Source organism: Dromiciops gliroides, chromosome 2, assembly GCF_019393635.1.
Source record: "Dromiciops gliroides isolate mDroGli1 chromosome 2, mDroGli1.pri, whole genome shotgun sequence".
In the NCBI taxonomy this organism is placed as follows: Eukaryota; Metazoa; Chordata; class Mammalia; order Microbiotheria; family Microbiotheriidae; genus Dromiciops; species Dromiciops gliroides.
Window position 1 is genome coordinate 281,344,963 of NC_057862.1, and position 16,109 is coordinate 281,361,071.

At 43.9% G+C, this 16,109-nt stretch overlaps 1 protein-coding gene across 8 annotated transcripts in view; it reads right to left on the minus strand.

Moving 5' to 3' along the window:
• Positions 1-6,989: 6,989 nt before the first annotated feature.
• JADE2 (jade family PHD finger 2) overlaps positions 6,990-16,109 on the minus strand; it is a 210,288-nt gene continuing 201,168 nt past the window's right edge. For all 8 annotated transcript variants that reach the window (XM_043983149.1, XM_043983153.1, XM_043983148.1 and 5 more), the window contains one exon: positions 6,990-12,473. In XM_043983149.1, coding sequence (XP_043839084.1) covers positions 11,593-12,473 — 881 coding nt within the window. In that variant the 3' untranslated portion in view covers positions 6,990-11,592. The remainder of the gene's footprint in view (positions 12,474-16,109) is intronic.

Below are 16,109 nucleotides of genomic sequence, written 5' to 3' on the forward strand. Positions count from 1 at the left end.
GGCAGCGAGGGTTAAGTGACTTGCCCAGGGTCACACAGCTAGCAAGTGTCAAGTGTCTTAGGCCATATTTCAACTCAGGTCCTTCTGAATCCAGGGCCGGTGCTTTATCCACTGCACTACCTAACTGCCCCCCATCGGACCTCTTTGAAAACAAAAGACAAACAACAACAACAACAAAGTTTTATCTGGTATCCAACCTTGATTCTTCAAGCTGTGCATTACATCCCTTGCCTTTTGCTTTTCCTCCAGGATAGCATCTGGCAGGTCATGGTCAATGTGTCCAGGAATTTTGGTGGGAAAACTACTGGCCCCAGATCTATAGAAATTTCTTAATGCTGTGGTAGATACTGAGATTTTCATTGGTAAAAAAAAATAGCAGTCAGGCTTTGCTACCAACAAATGTGCATAATTTTAAAAAGGGAATTTGGGCTAGGTGGAGAATGCTGACCATGCCTCCTTAGATACCTCTTTCTGATTCATTCATTCTCAGCTATGACACAGAGGATCTCAGGAGTATGTCAGATTGTCTGGGCCCTAAGGTATATGGTTTTCTGTGACGAAAGGCTTTGAGTTCCAGCCTAGTTATAAGGAAGCTAGGTGGCATAGTGCCAGGTTTGGAGTCAGGAAGATAGGCTTTCTGAGTTATAAATTTGGTCTCAGGCACTGTGTGACCCTGGGCAAGTCACGTAGCCCTGTTTGCCTTTGTTTTCTCATCTGTAAAATGAGCTGGAGAAGGAAATAGCAAACTAGTCCAGTACCTTTACCAAGAAAACCCCAAATGGGGTCACAAAGAATCAGATATGACTGAAATGACTGAACAACAATAACTAGTTGTTGGGGTTGAAAAGGAAAGACCTAAACTTAGCTTGGGGACATTGATTGGCTTTTAATAGCTGGGCATAGAGGCTTTGACAAAAATGAGCTATCAGTCTGCTCTTCTCAGGGATAGATTTTTGCCATTTTGTCCTAGTATACTAAAACCAAAATAAGTCCTGAAGCATGAGTAAAGCACCAAGCAGGGAAGTTGTACTTAGTTGGTAGGTCCAGTGAGCCCTTCAGAGCAATGTGCCCAGCAAGTTGGAGGCCCAGTGATCACAGAAGAGCACACCTAAAGACAGTAGAATGATGAAATAGCCACAAAACATTAGAGATCCTACAACCTTGGGGGTGTGAGTTGTCCCTTCACAAGTATTATCCCCATGTGGGATCTTTGTGTGTGATTATTCTTTTGGGATTTACCCTCCCTATGGGTGGTATGTCTATGGGAGAATGCAGCATAGAGGGCAAGACTTTCCACTGAAAATCTTCCTTTGCTAATTTCTTTTGGGGGGGGGTTGTTTTTGTTTTTGCAGGGCAATGAGGGTTAAGTGACTTGCCCAGGGTCACACAGCTAGTAAGTGTCAAGTGTCTGAGGCTGGATTTGAATGCAGGTCCTCCTGAATCCAAGGCCAATGCTTTATCCACCACCTAGCTGCCCCTGCTAATTTCTTTAAATGCCTTTAAAAAATTAATTGTATACTCTGTCTGAGCAGAGAAAAACTATATTGCTGGCAACTTGGGTTCTTGTTTTGCATAGATTTGGACCCATGGAGTATATTGAACTTGCCTGTGGGGAAGTGCTATTCTGGGAATCTTGCATGAAGAAAAAGGGGGGGGGTGCCAAAGGTGTTACACTGCTTTTTCTTTGGTTTCTGACTCTGACCTACTTTTCCAGTTTTAACTCACACTAATTCCCTTTATGCCTAGAATATCCTCCCACTCCTCCAACTACCCTGTTGAAAATAACCTGTCTTAAAGACATAGCTCAAGTGTGATCTCCTCGTTCTCCAAAGTGAGACATAACCTTTCTTTCTTCAGACCTCACATAACCCTATTTTGCATCTCTCCCTTGCACTTAATTTTAAAATGTTTATATCAGTACAATTCCCAATAGCACCTTCCACTCAAAGAAGCCTTTATTATAACAAAGAAGCATGGTTAAGCAAAATAAACTGACACACTGACCATGTCTCATTCCATTGTACATTTGTAGTCTACCATCTCTCTACTGAGAGGGAGGCATGTTTTATCAGTCCTCCTTCAAGAACTTAAAATGTATCACTAAGTATTATAGTCACCTGTGTATATATACCTTACCACTCATTTAGATTATAAACTCCAGGAGGGCAGGTAACTTTAACCTATTGAAACTTTGTACCTCTCCAACAGCAGCACCATGGACAGCGCTTTTTTACCTAGTAGGTGCTTAATAAATATTTAAATTTATACTCATGCACACACATACACACATGCATATACATACATATACACACATACACAGATACATACATACACACATCTCCTGAGCTATGTGAGGGTAGGCACTAAGTCTTATTCATCTTTGTTCCCACAATGCCTTGTATATAAAAGACATATAAATACATGTTTAATGAATTGAAGCTTGTTTGATTTCAGCCCACTTGCTCCTTATGTTAAAATTATATCTTATTGGGGCAGCTAGGTGGCTCAGTGGATAAAAGCACTGGCCTTGGATTCAGGAGAACCTGAGTTCAAATCCAGCCTCAGACACTTGACACTTACTAGCTGTGTGACCCTGGGCAAGTCGCTTAACCCTCATTGCCCTGCAAAAAAAAAAAAAAAAAATTATATCTTATTCTTGTCCCCTGACACTACTCCCTGGCCTCCCATACCACTTCTAGTCAGCAGTATAAAATAGCAATAGCAGGAAGCCAAATTGTAAAAGGGAACCTAGGGGGGCAGCTAGGTGGAGCAGTGGATAAAGCACCAGCCCTGGATTCAGGAGAACCTGAGTTCAAATCCGGCCTCAGACACTTGACACTTACTAGCTATGTGACCCTGGGCAAGTCACTTAACCCCCATAGGCCCCCCCCCAAAAAGAAAGGGAATCTAGAAGTCATGTCCATCCTAAAGATCAAAGGAACATAATTTGCAAACTGTATCACATATTAACTAAAATTCACATCTGTAGAATATATGCTAAATCAGGGGAAGCCTTTCTGTCAGGGCCTTTTGGTCCTATGATATATAAATCTCATGTAAGTTTCAGATATCCAAGACCAGCAGAAGTGTATGGGGTGTTCAGGGAAGACCAGCACCTCTGGTGGGAGAGCTTGCTGTGCCCTTTTCAGGGCTGTTCATTTACCTTTGGTGTCCACCTGATTCACCCAATTCTCACCTGTGGCTCCAAGAAGCTGTAGCATGCACAGTGGCCACATCTTGGTAAAAACCATCTTGGCAGACAAGCTAAACCAGGTCGAGAGTAACCAATAGACCCCCAATCCCTGAGTTAGGGGGACATCTCTCTTAATTATATAAAGACTTTACCTGATGGAATGGGTGGATGAGAGCAATTTGTTCCAGTGGCCACGAAGGTGGCTGAAGCAGGGGATGTGGAGTCCTTAGAGCTTGGTCAGACATGGAAGATGCCAAGGTCATTTACTGCATCCCGTCCCAATACTAGTTGTCTTGACTTTGGTCTTGCCACTGGATTCCAATGACCCAGGAAAAGAGTGAGGATGATGACTGTTTACTTTGGTCTTACTTAAATCCAATTCATGAGCAAGTTAAGACATCACTGTGATGTCATTGATGGGTCCTCTTTGGAAAAGAAGGACAAATAAGACTAGCATAACACCAAATGGTGCTGATAGTTTTGAGATGATGTTCATGTGTTAACTTTAATATTTTACTCACAACTTTGAGATGATTTCACTATGTTAATGAACTAAACCCCAGGTGACACAGATAAGAGTTAGTCTAGGGGGCGGCTAGGTGGTGCAGTGGATAAAGCACCAGCCCTGGATTCAGGAGTACCTGAGTTCAAATCCGGCCTCAGACACTTGACACTTACTGGCTGTGTGACCCTGGGCAAGTCACTTAACCCCCATTGCCCCACAAAAAAAAAAAAGTCTATTCCCTCACCGAAAACCTTTAAAAATGAGAACTCAAACTCCTGCCCCAGTGCCCCCTACCTCCAGCATTCTTCCATTTCAGTTGGGTCTATGTGACTGACTCTAATCTATGGTTACTTGAGTTACACTCTATGACTCTTCCCCTCCTCATCAGTGCCTGCCTTCCTCCACTAACTACCCCAACCCTGTCTGCACACCATCTGCTTCTGCATCACTCACCCCCTTTCACTGCTTGTCTCTACTTTCTGTGCTGTTTGCCCCTCCAATCTCTGTGTGATTGCAGCCTCACTTCCCACGGCCACTGTGGTCTTTTTCACTAAAGAATGGGGCATGCCTGCCCTATTTCATAATTCCACAAATGACCAAGTCACTCTTTTTCTCTTCATTATTTCATCTCTTCTTTCTACTTTCAGGGGTAAGGGGAGGGAATCTCATCCATGTAAATAGAGAGCATAGGATGTTAGTGACATCTTCTCCTTTGAATGATTGGACCATTGGTGTCAGTAGAGGCTTTAGTTGTAGTAAACTCAGTAAATCAAACCTTTTAAGTGGCCTTGGGCTCCCTTTTGGGTCTCTGGTCAAATCTCCAGGTAGCTAAGTGACCAGTTACAACCAGTCACCAGTTGATTTCTATGCAAATGAGAGGTCAAGTTTCCCTTCATGCCTCATAACACAAGTGATTTAACAGGTAGAATGGGATCCAAGCTAGCTTTTGTTCTCAGGAACCACATTTTCCCATGGGAAGTAGGGGTCTCTCCTCCGAGGTCTTTAATGAGGTGGAAAAACTCAGATAAATGGAGGGATTTAGATTAAGGGTGAAGAGTGGGGCTCAAACTAGGCCCCTCCCAGGGCACTTATGTGGGGTTTTTCTTCCATTCTTGAGTTTCTAATACTATATACATAGAAGCAGCTACGTGGCATAGTGGGTAGAATGCTGGACTTGGATTGGGAAGACTTGATTTCAAATCTTGCCTGACATTTTTCCGACCTGTGGGACCTTTGGCAAATCACTTCTCTGTCCTTCAGTTTCCTCATTTGTTAAACAAGGGGGTAGGCCTCAGTGGCTTCAAAGGTCTCTTCTAGTTCTTAAGCTATGATCACATGACCACCATCTATACCAGACAGGTTAACACTTCCTTATATAGTATGTATTGGTTTCCTTTGTGGTATGTAGATGAATTGTGTTCCCAATACTGTATGAGGGCAGGAACTATGGCTTCCTTCTATTAAAGTGTAGCTAAAGGGCAGCTAGGTGGCACAGTGGATAAAGCACCAGCCCTGGATTCAGGAGGACCCGAGTTCGAATCCAACCTCAGACACTTGACACTTACTAGCTGTGTGATCCTGGGCAAGTCACTTAAGCCTCATTTGGTCCCCCACCCCCACCCCAAATGTAGCCAAACATAGTGGTAGGCATAAAGTGAGACTCAGTATTTTTAATTATTCATAGAAAACAAAGGAGGTCACAAGGGGGTACTCCACCTCAGAGGCAACTTCAGAATTTCCATTCTACAACTTTGACCCAAGGCCACTCTGTGAAGACAGAATCTGAAAAGCCAACTCTATACGAGTCAAAGTTCTGCCACTCATTGGCCCACTTCCTCGTTCTAGAAAACAAAGGGTGGTGGGCTAGCTGATGTCTAATGTCCTTTTCAGTTGTGACATTCCATGACTTCCTTCTCACATGCCTTAGCTGCCATCTATGTGCCAAAGGAGCTTGAAAAACTCTACTGAACCACTGATCACAGGAGTATGAAATGCACTCTCCAGTGTTCATCTCCAGATGAACAGAGTCACTTTCCTTTGCTTTAACTTTAACCTCAGGATTCCAGGATCCTGGGCTGATATGTACACTGAGGTCATTAGCTAGTACTCTACATCATGTTTTCATCTTAACGGGATTCACTTCCTTTTCAATTTTCTTCTTTCATTACAGGCTTTGCTTCTGTTCCCTCCACCACTCCTGTTCTTGAGATCTATCTGATCTCATTGCTGAGTGCAAAGGTTAGCTTATGTTTCATCTCACCTGCCCACCTGAGGGAATTCCCTGCCCATACCTTTCCCAGGATTCTGCTGGTCGTAAAAGCACAGGAGAGCTGGGCTATTTGCCAAAGATACTCACCAGCAGCACTTCCTCAAGTTCCACAAAGACCACGCCAAGTGGGTGTCTATGAGGCAGGACCTTAGAGCTTTACTAAAGGCTTATGGGAGGATGCCCCATGTGTTCGTGAGTAGTCTCAGTCATTCTTAATCTATGAGTTTACCCAGCCCTTCTGAGACTCAGACCTTAGATTGTGGCCCAGTCAGATCCTGCTAGGAGTTAATTGATTTTGGGTCTTAGAAATCTCTATAAAAAAAGACAGCAGCAGGGGCAGCTAGGTGGCGCAGTGGATAGAGTACCAGTCCTGGAGTCAGGAGTACCTGGGTTCAAATCCAGCTTCAGACACTTAACACTTACTAGCTGTGTGACCCTGGGCAAGTCACTTAACCCCAATTGCCTCACTAAAAAAAAAAAAGACAGCAGCAACAATCACATCAGATGATGAGGGCACTGCAGGCTACCCCATCTTCGCTGAGACTAGTGTGTTATGGGTGATGGGTTCTCTAGGGTTGGCAGCATGGTACAGTGGAAACAGCACCAGATGTAGGCACAGAACCTCAGCTCACAGCCTGGTTGTCACTCACTGTACTGTGTGCCCCAAGCAAATGACAACCCACAAGTTTGATTATAAAGCTGTATGAGGGATTCTGGAAGAGATCTGAGAGGCCACTGAATCCAACCTTCTAATTTTTTTTTTTTACTAGTGAGGAAACTGAGGCGAGGGGGGTTAAGTGACATACTCAAGGTCTGTGTTGAGGGCAGGATCTGAACCCACATCTTCCTCACTTCCAAATCATGTGCTCTATAGCCTCTTGGGACCCTTCTGGCTCTTGAATAACACAATTCCAATCCCCACCTACTCTTTGGTGAGCAGAGTTCATCTCTTCTCTAATATGGAGGCACGTCTGCTCCCTTTGAAGCCTACTGACCACACACACACTACCCGGATGCTGATGTACACAGAAAACATTGCTTTATTGACTGCATTTGCCAACACACTGAGGAATGCGAAGGTTTTCCATAAGCTATGGGCCGTGGTCCCCATGTGTATTTAAAGCATACACGGAATTTGAACATGATGGCAACGCCGGCAGCCAGCGTTATCACAAGGCAACACAAACAGCATGCATCACATGGCCACACAGAACGAGTTGGGTACATTCTATTGCTTTTAAGGATTGCCTAACATGGAAAATGTACAAAAAGGAGAAATAGGTCTTTGCATTAATGAAAAATACATTTTTTTCTCTACAAAGGAATCTTTCTAATACAAGAAAATAAATATTGCAACATAAGCCAAAAATAATTTAAAATTGCTCTTTTCAATATATTTTCAATATTTCTCTTTTATATTAACAAATGGCACATCACTTTCTTTGAAACAAAGAAAACAGAAGGCTCTCCTCCTGTGACATTCATATCATTTCCCATCACTGATGTGGAGCGGAATTTCTTTATGTTAAATGGAATAAAGTTGGTGGGAATTTCCTTAAAGAACAACCAAAGGTGACATCGTCCCAGTGACAGAACACTAAATCTCCTGGGGCTTCCTGGCTCAGGCCAACGCCCATTTACCGAGCAGGTCCTGAGAGTACTCCCCAGAACCCTGACTCACTTGTTCCCCAGCCCCAGCCCTTGGTAGCAGCTCAGTCAGTACCAAATGGCTTATTCTTCCTTGTGCTAGAAGGGATTGGGGGCCGGGGGGGGGGACCCAAATACTACCAGAATTCCTTCTCACAGATGCAAACTGCTCTCCTAGACATTCAGATACCCAGCCATGCATTCTGTAGGAACCCCAGTCTAGGCCACACAAAAGCTTTGAAGGAAACTCGACAGTAGGAGTGGGGTGGTTAGGGGGCCTGGGTCACTGGGATTTTCACACACAGTGAAATGAGTCTTCCACCAGCTCCTCTGACTCCCCTGGTATTCACACACCTATAAACCCACCTCCGCCATCTCTCCTCACTCTCCCCCATGAATCTTGGTGTAGCTCCTTTATAGTGCAAACATTAATTCTTGCAGTTCATACAGTATCTGAAAGTCAAAGCTCGTTTAATAAAATAAACCATTCAAACCTTTGTTTTTCAGTTCATCCCAAAATACATTTATAGTACAAAAAATATTTTCAAGTTTTTCTCACCTGGGAGGAATATAGAGGAGAGCTGGGGGGGGGGGGAGGGAGAGGGAGGTATTGGCCTGAAGGTCCCTGCAAGCAACTTCCCTGGGGAGGGGGGGAAGGGGTGATGGACACCCAACAGTATGAGTACCATCCCTAGCCAATGTGAATTACTGAAGGGAAAGGCCTGTAATAAACACCCACTGGCAGGGACTAATGGCCAGGGGACTTTCAACTTTATGAGTAACTGGGTATTGGGGGCCTTTTGGTTAAAATTCAGGTAAAAACCACCTGCTCCTTTTCCCCTAGTGCCCTAAGGCTACTCTTGGATTTAACTTTGCTATGGGAAGTTATCTGTTTGTGAGAATCCTCCTACCACAATGAAGGGAAGAACAGGAGAATACAACATTCAGCTGAGCAGCAGTCGTGAGAGAGGGAGAAAGCGTGCCCCCATATTTGGGGTTAAGAAACCAGCTTGGGGCTGAAAACAGATGCAGAGGGCGATTCCAAAGGAACAATAACCCCTTCCTTTTCACTTACATGCTATTCAATTTCCTAAATGTTTTCTCTCATTTGATATCTTTATTAAGTTAAGCAAGGCAAAATAGTTCAGACTGGTTTCTAAGAACAAGGTCATATCCTGGTTGATCCTCCTTTTCCTCCTACATGAGTTTGGTTGGGCTAGGTAGTTACAAAGGGCCCAGGCCATTTGAAGGATAAACAAACCATTCTGTGTCCTTAATACCTTAGGGAAGTGTTGCCACTGATCTAAGGTGTGGTACCGATCCTATGGTTTGGCTTGGATTCTCTCCCCACCTCTCTATGCTCCTCCATCCGTCAAGTTCTTGGGTTTCCAGTATCTGAGACTTCCAGAACATCCAAGGAGAGAACTGGCGCTTACATATAACACACCACCTCCCCTGGGCCCCCAAGCAGAGAAGCATCCTCTAGCTCTCCAGAGCACACATACAGTATCAAAGATCTAGGACATGGCCAAATCCCTTGGAAATCCAGTCCTTCTCTACAACTCACCTCCATCCCCTCTCCCACAAAACCCGAAGCCGCCTAGCTGCTAATTTTGGTTGTTCTTTAAGTCTGTCCCTTTTGAGTGTCCGGTATGGATCAGGCAAGAGATGAAGTTGCAGGCCAATGAAGCTGTGTACAGGGATTTGTGTGAGACGGTTTGCTAACCATAGCTGAACTGAAGTACACGGAAGCAAGGTCCATTAAAAGGCAGCAGATTGATTATTGTTTTGACTCATTATACTAGAATACGGTACTAATGCCTACCAAGCCTGTTGAAGATAAAACTAAATCCTATTACTGTGTTTAACATTATCAGAACATACTGAACCTTCTGAATCCATTAATTCTCTCCTAGATTCCACAGAAGTTGGAGAACGATTTGCACACCAAAATTTGTCATTGTTGACTTTTTTTTTTTTGGCTTTATAAAGACCCATATGAAATTTACTGAAAGGCCAACAAATGTGCAGTCAATGCACACCTGGTGGCAGGTTTGCTGTGAAGAGTCAGGATTTAACCATGTTTCCAATCGATCATCACCTGGCTTGGGGGTGAGCCACCCAATTGGTAACCAGGACTTTTCCTCGCTGGTTTCGTTGTCAGTTTCTCCCCAACCTGTGAGTCTGAGAAAGTTCTGAATGGACTATGCCAAGCATCAGAAATCAAAACACCAGGGTCTGTACCATTCCAGTGGCAAAAAAAAAAGAAAGGAAAAAAAAAGCATCCTCTGCAGAAAGCTTGGATTCTGATGCCTTGGTTACATGCTATGAACGTATTTCTAACTTCTTTGTTGCCAAATAGCTCCATTTCTAAAAAAAAATCCAAGTGACCAATTTCTGGGTCCAGGCTGTGCTGCTGTGTTATTGTCAAAAGATTCTTTGGCATCCACAAAATTATTCAACTGATTCATTTGACGTTTGCAAGGTTCTTGTTTGAAAAGTTCTGGTTTTGCCAGTTGAAGAAGTGTCCCAGGTGTAATTCTTAAAAATGAAAAATAAAAAAAAAAAAGTTTCACTGAATTTTGTTGTTGTTTTTGTTCCCTGAGCTGTCAATCACCCTGGGGTCACTCCAACCAAATACATTAGCGCAAATCAACTGTGACCTTGGAAGCCAGAACTGAAAGGATGGGGTGGGTTAAGTGCAAACACAGAAACTTGCCTGACTCATAGGTACCATCATGGGTTTTTTAAAAAACTGTTAAGGCTTAGAAGGGGCATTTCTATGCATGAAAATCCTGTAGGTTTTAGAATATGGACTTCAATGAATCAACCCTCCCCTTTCTATTTCCCCAAGGAGTTCACAGGCTTGTAGGTAGGAGCGTTTTTTCCAAAAGAAACTGAAGGAAGAAACTTGTAGTCTTAGTAAGACTGGAAACCGCTACAAGGCCAACGATCTGATTTGCTTTCCAACGCGCAGGACAGGGACTACAAGGAGGCTTTAGCTGTCACCTGTTCCAGGAAGGAGACTTTGCTTTTACAGTTAACACATTCAAGTTTTACATGTTTATTCTTTTCCTGTTTTGACCTTTCCCCCCAGCCCCCTCCCTGGTCCCATTTGGCTAATAGATTCACCTGAGTAAATGTCTCTTGAAGCCAAGGGCTGGGACCCCACCTGTGGGATTTTCTCCCCCTCTGGTTAATTCCTATGGTCACTCAGGCACAGTGCTGGGAGGAAAGGGGTGGCTTGGCCGAAGGGTTGGCCCTCAGCCCTTGGATGGAAGCAGACTGAACTGGGAAAGGTGAGAGGGGTAAATTGACAAGGCTTCTATTAAAGGAGTATTTCTTCCCCCACCCTTAAGTGCTTTCTTCAAATAAGCTCTTTGTGCTTTAGAAAAGTTAGTTCTGTATTAGGTTTCGCTTATTCTACTTCCTTGGGTGCTGGGGGGTGTTGCCTTGCTGTGGAGAGGGGTTCAGCTATACCCCTGGAACCTGACTCCTGACCCAGCCTTTGGACTGGGTGCTGAACCCTGGGCAAAGCAGGAAATGAGTTTACTTGTCTTTGCCTTGAAATAATGCCCATAAGACTGTCATCCCTGCAGAAACAATGGGTACTGGCAATATCAGACCTCTTGTTATTGATGCCTTGGGTGACCTCGATTGGGGCCAGAACCCCCAGTCCCTGAATGCCCATGGTCTGGCATTTTGCTTCATTGGGATATGCAAGTTAAATTATTAAAAGGGACGACTGTCGTCACCCAGGTCAGGGGAGTGGAAGCTTTTATGTCCTGTGTCCAGCATATGGAGGAGAGAAAGACAACGGTGCTCAATTTTAAAACTATATATAGAAAACAAATGAAAACTCCCACCCCACCAAGAATGGAACCCCTTTGTTATATGATACCAGGCAGAAATCGAAAATGGCAGTTGTAACTGGGTTTAGGCCTCTTAAGAACTGTCACAGTTGGTTATCTGGTTGAGTTAGGATGCCAAAACGCTCATTCTGACTACCTCCTCGCTTCCCGAATCCTTCTGGCTTAGCTGAACCCTGCCACTCCCTGGCTCTGAGTCAGAGTCGCTCATTTCTGCATCAGAGAAGTAGCCATCGGTCTCATTGTCAAAGTGCAAGGTGACCTTTGGCCTTTCCCCTGCTGGAGGTCTGTTCATTGCCTCGGGCTTTGGATTTGGCAGCTTCCTAGTCTCTTTGCCCTCCTTTGGCAATCTGAACCTCACTACTGTTTTTGGACTCCCCAGTGAGCCAGGCACTTGAATCAGGCTGTCAGTCTCAAGCGGAGTTGCGTCTACGGTCTCCTTGTCCTCATGCGGGGAGCTCCTTGAGCCCGCTAGGATATTGGAGTCATGGGCTTTGGGGCTGGGAGAGTGGTGAGAAGGTCCCCTTTTTGGAGTCTTCCGAACTTCCCCACTGGCTCCTTTGCAATCCGTAGGTATCCTGGGTGCCCCACGAGTGGCCTTGCTGTTCCCCGAGTCATGGTTCAAGGGTTTCATGGTGTGGTCTGGTGGGGTAGTCCGCTGGCCAGAGTCCTCCGGGTGGTCTGAGAGCAGGGAGCCAAGGCTGTCCCGAGGGGCCTTCTTCTTATTCACTGGCTTTGCTTTGCTCTGGGGCTTCTTGGTGGCGTCACTGTGCTTGAAGGGAGACTTTAGGGAATGGTCCATCATGATGCTCAGTAGGGTCTCTTCATCCTGGAGCAGCTCCTCGGAGAGGAGCTCGGATGTGTTGTCGTCATGGTGCCCGTTGTTTAGGGACCACTCGCTCATGGCCATGTTCTCTGTAGTGATCTGTACTGACTGGGCCAACCAGCTGTTGAAGAAGGTTCCATCGATGGGGAAAGAGGTGGACAAACCTATGTGGGGAGAAAGAGGAAAGGGGAAGTAAGACTTGAGTGGTGATAAGTGTCGGGTAGAACAACACTAGGCTTGTCACGGTCAATGTAATGGGACCTGGGCCCCTCTTTAAAAAAACCTCATCAAAGTGCTCATCAATTGGGAAAATGGTTGAACAACTTATGATATATGAATCACTCTACTTTAATCTGCTGCTCTGCCTGGTTCCAAATCCACTGAACAAGGCAACTTTGTACCAGGTATTCCCTTCCATCTCCCTTCCAATTTTCACCCCCTCCCCCAAACCCCCTCCCTGCTTTGCTGTCTCCTTTTGTGGGTTGTCACCCCCTTTAGACTGTAAGCTCCTTGAAGGGAACGCCTTTTTTATTAATTGTATCTTCAGTGCTTCACACAATGTCTGGGACATAGGAGACATATAATAAATGTCTTTTGGATTGGATGCGAATAAATACTATTCCATTATAAGAAATGATAGAGAGTTTCAGAGAAACCAGAAAAAGATGGTATGAACTGATACAGAATGAAGTGAACAGAACTAGGACAACAATTTATAGAATAACAACAATATTGGAAAGACAAACAACTTTGACTGGGAACTCCAGTCACAGTTGCAGAGGATTCACAATGAAACATGTTACCTATGTCCTGACAGAGAGATCATGGGCTTAGAGTGCAGTCTGAGAATATATGTGTGCATTTATGCAGACACACATATATCATCTTATTTTTCTTTCTCAACTGGGGAAGGGGAAGGGGGAGGGAAAGGAGGATTTCCTTTGATTGAAAAAAAAATAGAATGTTATTAAAAGAAAAAGAAAATCCTTCTTTCAAGGCTTAGTTTGTGACCCACCTCCTTTTTCCCTGTCTTTCCTTTCCTTTCTTCTTTCCATGTCCAGGCCATGTTCACATCTCTCTATAGCACTAATTATCTGTATCAATGGACAGACTTGGAATAAGGAAATGTGGTTTGAATCCTGGCTCCAACATTTACTGAACTATAACATTGCATAAGTCACTAAACCCTTCCAGACTCGGTTTCCTTACCTGTAAAATGGCAACAATAATAGATCTTTTTAATGTTCAGAACAACAAGAAGTATATCCTCAGGTGAGGGTAGACAGGGAAAGTGCCCAAGTCTGATGTATTGTAGCTTCCTATTTTAACTCATTACTCGTCAACTAGGTGCAAATCTCTGTTATTTCTAGGCTGCTCAAGGACCAAGAGTGTCCTCTGGCAAATCCCCAGGTGCCATGTTCTAGTTATAGCTCTACCCTGTTCCCTACATGTCTCACATGATTGTTGTGAGCAATGTTCACTGTAAACATTTAGGTGATTTAGAAAGGGGACTCATTATTTGGTTCTTATACTAGTTGCTATTCTCAGATAACTTTATATTTTATCTCTGTATTATTTTTCTAGCTAGATTATAAATTTCCTATGGGTGGGGACTCTCTCTCTCTCTCTCTCCCCCTCTCACACACACACACACACACACACACACACACACACACACACACACACACACAGCCCTACCTCATTTGCTAATATAATGTTTAAAAATGTTTAACTATTTTAAAAGAAAAGCACATTGGGGCAGCTAGGTGGCGCAGTGGATAGAGCACTGGCCCTGGAGTCAGGAGTACCTGAGTTCAAATCCAGCCTCAGACACTTAACACTTACTAGCTGTGTGACCTTGGGCAAGTCACTTAACCCCAATTGCCTCACTAAAAAAAAAAAAAAAAAAAGCACATTTCTTCTGTGGAAAAGTATATACCTTACCTTCCATACTAAAGCTGTCCAGTACTTTTCCTTTCAGCCAAGGAGAGACCTTTTTAGCCTGAGTCTATCTTCTGTTCTGGCTTACACAAGAGGGTATTTTAACCACAGCAGAACTCTGGTGCTCATTACCTGAGACAATTCTTACAGACTTCTTCTATTACCTCTAGAATACCTACACACACTCAAAGTCTCAGAGGGCACAGCTCATCTGTAAGGAATGGTTAGATGCCCCTTCTCCCATAATTGGTGTCTGCTTAAAATACTGGCATTAAAGAGAAGTTCTCTTTGCCTGTTATACCAGGAGAATGGACATAAAACATTGCAAGGGATGCTTTATAGTGTTAAAAGATGCAGCTCAGGTACCAGCTGCCACAGTCACTGCTGAGCTGACCTTGTTCCACTGTCTCTAGATTATTCCAGGAGGAAAAAAATGGAACAATCTAAATGTAATTTCTTTTTCCACATCCTCACAAATGCATGGTTTGCTAATGTGATACTCAGAATGACAACAGAGACAAGTCCTGTCTCTCCAGGCTGTTAGGGGGATGGGGAGTCTGGGTTAATTGAATCCACTGACATTGTACATTTTTAAAATTATATGGGAAGGGCTATTATAATTTCCTTTTGTCCTTGTATTGCCAGCATTTAGCACAATGCCTGGTACATAGTAGGTGCTAAATGAATATTTGTGTGTGCTCATGTGCACGCACAGACACATGTACACACACACACACACACACACACACACACACACACACACACACACAGTCCCTCCTTTTAGAATGTAACTTCATTGAGGATAGTGGCTTTTTCACCCTTGTCTTTGTATCCTCAGCACTGAGCACAAGCAAACAGTAGGTGCTTATTAATACTGATTATCAGGTGTCTCTTATGGTACAAAGCAATGGTGCCCTTTCCATGCTGTTCATCTCTCCCTCTGAAGAACAGCCTCGCTAAGAACACTTAGAGATGATCTAGTCAAACCCAATCATTTTATAGATTGAGAAACTGAGGTCAATGGGGAAAGAAACTTGCTTAAGGCTACAGAATCCTAGTTTTATAAGGGACTTCCAAGGCCACCTACTTCAACCTATACCAGACTGAGAACTCCCTTTATAACTTTTTTGGGGGGGCGGGGCAATGAGGGTTAAGTGACTTGCCCAGGGTCACACAGCCAGAGTCAAGTGTCTTGATTTGAACTCAGATCCTCTTGAATCCAGGGCCAGTGCTTTATCCACTGTGCCACCTAGCTGCCCCTCCCTTTATAACTTTCCCAACAAAAGGGTTAGAGCCCACACTGCCTCCTGAAGCAACCTGTACCCCTTTTAAATCTCAATATTTCTTAGGAAGTTTTACCTCCCCTCAAGCTCCTATGAAAATCTTTCCTACTTCTACCCCCTGATGTTAGTATTGTCCTCTCCTATTCCTCATAACAACTCTGTGAGGGCAGGGCAGCTTGAGTTTGGCCCCTGGGGGCTGATTTTAGAGGTCCAAACTTGGAGTAAGCAATAGAATTGGTGGAGAACTAGATTCATGAATATGTTTACCATGATTGCACATGTATAACCTCTATCAGACTGCTTGCCATCTTGGGAAGCGGGGAGGGGAGGAAGGGAGAAAACTGCAACTCAAAATCTGCTAAAAAAAAAATGAATGTCAAAAACTATCTTTACATGTAATTGGAAAAAATAAAATGCTATTTACAAAAAAAAAAACCACATTAAAAATATTCATGCTTGAAGTAAGGGACGAGCAGAAAATGTCTGATCCCTGTTCCACATGATAGCCTTTCAGATACTTGAAGGCAGCCACTGTGCCCCACTCTTAAGGCTTCTCTTTTCCAGGCTGAACGTCTT